General features: G+C 26.7%; 1 protein-coding gene across 1 annotated transcript in view; it reads right to left on the bottom strand.

The window, feature by feature from the left end:
• The window catches only part of LOC141291311 (nephronectin), a 25,291-nt gene that overhangs the window by 18,605 nt on the left and 1,686 nt on the right, over nt 1-5,000 (bottom strand). The window contains exons 2-3 of the mRNA XM_073823486.1: nt 3,699-3,775; nt 1,295-1,387 (exon numbers count right to left, since the gene is read on the bottom strand). Of these exons, the coding sequence (XP_073679587.1) occupies nt 1,295-1,387; nt 3,699-3,775 (170 nt within the window). The remainder of the gene's footprint in view (nt 1-1,294; nt 1,388-3,698; nt 3,776-5,000) is intronic.

Here is a 5,000-nt window from a genome sequence, read left to right as displayed (position 1 = left end):
CGCAACATTGTGAGTGCACACAAATAAAAGTAGAAATATATAAAAAACCAAAAGTGAAACTGAAATATAAATACATTAAATTTTAATAATGTTTTTAAAAATGAAAGCCTATATGACAAAGGTTTGTTTAAAAACTACTAAATTATAAAAACATATTTAAAAAAGTATCAAATACTGTACTTCGACTGCTGTACTGTAAGAATGTTTTGCTAACATTCCCATTAAGTTATAAATTTTTTTTTTTTTTTTGAAAAGTTATGCAAATGTTAAAGGAACATTCCATTTGATTGTTTTTCAAGTGTTATTTTTGAATGTTCTCTGAACATTCTATATTAACATTTAAAAAAAAACGGGAAATAAACATTCCATGAATGAAAAATAAATAATATGTGACCCTGGACCACAAAACCAGTCATAAGGTTAAATTTTACAAAACTGAGATGTATGCAAAAAATAAAGCTCAATAAATAAGCTTTCTATTGATGTATGGTTTGTTAGAATAGGACAATATTTGGCCGAGATACATCTATTTGAAAATCTGGAATCTGAGGGTGCAAAAAAATCAAAATACTGAGAAAATCACCTTTAAAGTTGTCCAAATTAGGTTCTTAACAATGCATATTACTAATCAAAAATTACATTTTGATATATTTACAGTAGGAATTTTACAAGAAATCTTCATGGAACATGATCTTTACTTAATTTCCTAATGATTTTTGACATAAAAGAAAAATCAATAATTTTGACCCATACAATGTATTTTTGGCTATTGCTACAAACATACCCCAGCGACTTAAGACTGGTTTTGTGGTCCAGGGTCACATATGTTGTTCTAACGTTCTAAGAACGTTCTCTGTTATCTGTGTGAGCAGCAGAAGAGACTAAACCCAAAAAATGACTAACAAAAACGTATTAAAGCCAGCTAACCCTCCTGAAAGTCTCCATATAACTCACTCTATAAATAATCATGAAGAATTATATATCAAATCTTCAGATTTTGCCAGAGCCAGAAAGGCCAAAGCAAACCTGCTGTTGTGTGTTTCTCCTGTAAATCAGATCTTAATATGTGTCCCATAAGGCCGGTGAGAGTCATCAGACACACAGATCTCCCATCAGTCACTAACATGAGCCCCAGCGGGCCGCTCAGATGTTTGGACACCTGTGTGTTAATGACCCAGACACACACACACACACACACACACACACACACACACACACACACACACAGACTTTCACATGTGTTTGTGTTCATGGCTGAGTTTTATAGGGGAAAGTGTGTGTTGATGTGTGTTACCTTGGTTGCAGGTCTTGCCGGTGAATCCCGGATGACAGCGACATTTATCTGGTCCAACACACTCGCCGTGTTTACAGCCAGACTCACACACGGCTACACAAATCACACACAACATTTTATGAGGAAGAGCTCGAACTGTTTCTGCAGTGTGTATACTGTGTGCAATTCAATGCAATTCAAAATATTAAAGGAGAAGTTCACTTCCAGAACAAAAATGTACAGATAATGTACTCACCCCCTTGTCATTCAAAACGTTAATGTCTTTTGTTTGTCCTACTTCAGTGTTTTACCTTTTTTTGCAAACAGCGTTTGATCTTCTTGGCCCCCCCCCAATCATTATGGGCTCCAAGTCGGTTAACTTGTTGATTTTTCTTAAGTACAGAATGTTACCTGAGTATTCACAAGCTGTTTTATTTATGGTATAAATGCTTGCAAATAATATTTAACGTTTTCAAGTCCATTCATTAGTTGTAGCACACAAGTCTCAGCCCATAAATTCTGTCGATTTGATGATAGAATACAAACAATAAATGTGTTTTTACGCTCTTTAATTTGTAGTGAGATACTATATTCACCTTAGATCAAGCGGCAGGTGAGTCAATGATCTTTTCTTCTTTAATATTTGCAGCATGAAATAAACATGAAAAAATATTTAAAAAATAAACACGTCTAATGAATCAATCAGCGTTAAAAAAAAAATCTTGTGAGTAAGTCATAATAATAGTAACATAACATTTAGCCTACCTTAGAAAAGCTTATAACTTTGCCAACATTGTTTTCTTTTTCTCATAAATCAGCCAGTTAACTGAGTTGAAGTCTACGTTTTTATTGCTGTGTTTCATGTTAAATGTGAAGACAGGTTGGATGCCACAGACTTTTTTTGGGTGGAGTAGGTGGAATTTTCACATTAACTTTACACAATATAACATGCTTTTATTACATGAATTCTTTCATTTTAAAGTAGTAATTTAAAGCATTCTATAGACATATTTATGATGTCTGTGAGGCAAATATTCGCTGAGTTTCCGATCATTTTTATGAAGCGCTCCTCCTCAAGACAGAGACGGCAGAAAGCGCATGTTTGTTTTCTTTAGCTATTTTACAAAAGCACAACGTTTTGTTAATATTGTGAGTGCACACAGATAAAAGTAGACCTTTTGCAGTTCTGAATGAAGTATTACTCTTACCTTTAAGAGCAAAAATGATGGTGTATTTTAGGTTTCCACTGTTATTAAGAAAAAAAAATGGAAGTGATTACGCTGAGGCTTCCATGTCCTGCAAAGCGTGCTTTGACTTTCACTCTCTGCACAAACGATTGGATAAGAGTCTAATAGGAGTCTAATATTGGAGAGAAATTCTGAAATGTTTTCCTCAAAAAACTTTTTTTATGACTGAAGAAAGAAAGACATGAACATCTTGGATGATAAGGGGGTGAGTACTTTATCTGTTAAATTTTAGTTCTATATTAAAATGTAAAAAATGACAAAAAACACAAGAAAAATACTAAATATAAATAAAAATACTAAAATAAATGAAATTAAAATAAAATTGAAAATATAAAAAAAGCTAATTCAAAATATTAATAGAAACTATAACTGAATTTTAAAATATATTATATTAAAACATATTAACATATAAATAACTTAATTATGTTTAAGATTAAGCATTAAAACCGTAATAACAAAAATAAACCTAGTATATATATATATATATATATATATATATAAGTAATAGTAATAATATTAAAATATATATTTAATGAATAAAAATGACAAAAACACAACAATAAAAAAGTTAACTAAAATAAAATGAAAATTGAAAATATAAAAAGAAAAGCTAATTCAAAATATTAATAGAAACTATAATAGTATAAGTGAATTTTAAAATATATAATAATATATAACAGAAATATTTAAGGTGAAGCACTCAAATTTAAATAACAAAAAATTAAGCCTAAAATATATATCTATTTTTTTAAATAATAATAATATTGAAATATATATATATATATATATACATATATAAAATAAAAATGACAAAAACACGATAAAAATATAAAAAAATTAAACTAAAATAAAATGAAAATTGAAAATATAAAAAGAAAAGCTAATTGAAAATATTAATAGAAACTATAATAGTATACATGAATTTTAAAGTATATAATAATACAGTATATGACTAAAATATGTTTAAGATGAAGCACTAACACTGAAATAACAAAAAAAATTAACCTAAAAGATATGCTTTTAAATAATAAAAATATTAAAATATATATTAAATGAATAAAATTGAGAAAAAATTGTCAAAAGTTGAGACTAATTACACCAATTTGACTAAAAACATGGTTGCATACTCATTTCTTATTAGTATTGTAAACATGGACTATGTGTGAGTGTTAGCTCACGTGTGCATTGGCCCTTTAAGTTTCTGGTCCATCCATACTGACACAATCCATCGGACAAGAGCAGCGGTCTGGATGACCTGTGACACACAAACACATGAGCAAGTTACAGATTCACACAAACCAGCACTTTGTGCATTACTTTATTTTAAAACTACATCTCTTTAGGCTTTTATTTTTTCTTTTATCCATCTTAAAAGCATGAAATTTAACAAAAAACAACCTGCAGATAGAATGCATGCCTTTCAAAAAAGTTCACAATTTTTACGATTATAATAGTGCTAATGAAAAACAAAGTCAGATATTTACAATAACATGCACAATGGAAAATAATAGTACTTTAATGGAAAACATGGTTGCCATGGCAATTGGCATATATATTAAATAAATAAAAATGACAAAAATACTACAAATTTAACTAAAATAAAACAAAAATCGAACATATAAAAATAAAAGCTAATACAAAGTATTAACAGAAACTAAAATAGTAAAAGTGAATTTATATAAAAATATATAACTTAAATGTTTAAGATGAAGCACTAAAATTGAAATAAAAAATTAAACCTAATATATATATATATTAGGGCTGGGATGGGACGATATAATCCAAAATAATAATCCAATATTAAAAGTATATGTTAATAAACTAAAAGTGTGTTTACTGTGTATATTTATTATGTATATATAAATACACACACATACATGTAAAGCCTTTAAAATTACTTATATTTGTGGATAGTAATATATGAATTTAATTTAAATTATATATAGAAATATAAATATTTTAATTAATTTTAAAATATATATAATAATATATAACTGAAATATGTCTAAGATGAAGAACTAAAATTGAAATAACAAAAATTAAGCCTAATATATATATATTTACAAAAATAATATATATATATATATATATATATATATATATATATATATATATATGAAATAAAAAATTGACAAAAACACAACAAATATACTAAAAAATTTACTAAAATAAAATGAAAATTGAAAATATAAAAATAAAAGCTAATTCAAAATATTAACAGAAACTATAATAGTGTAAGTAAATTTTAAATTTTATAATAATATATAACTGAACTAAAACTGCAATAACAAAAAAATTTAACCTAAAAAATACATATATTTAAAAAAAATAATAATAATATTGAAATATATATTAAATTAATAAAAATGACAAAAACACGATAAAAATGTAACTAAAATGTAAAATACTATAAGTGAATTTTAAAATATATAAAAATATATAACTGAAATATGTTTGAAAAATGAAGCACTAAAAAATTA

This window comes from Garra rufa, chromosome 18 (assembly GCF_049309525.1).
Source record: "Garra rufa chromosome 18, GarRuf1.0, whole genome shotgun sequence".
Lineage (NCBI taxonomy): Eukaryota > Metazoa > Chordata > Actinopteri > Cypriniformes > Cyprinidae > Garra > Garra rufa.
The sequence above is the reverse complement of the archived record's forward strand: the minus strand, read 5'-3'. Positions and strand labels throughout refer to the sequence as shown.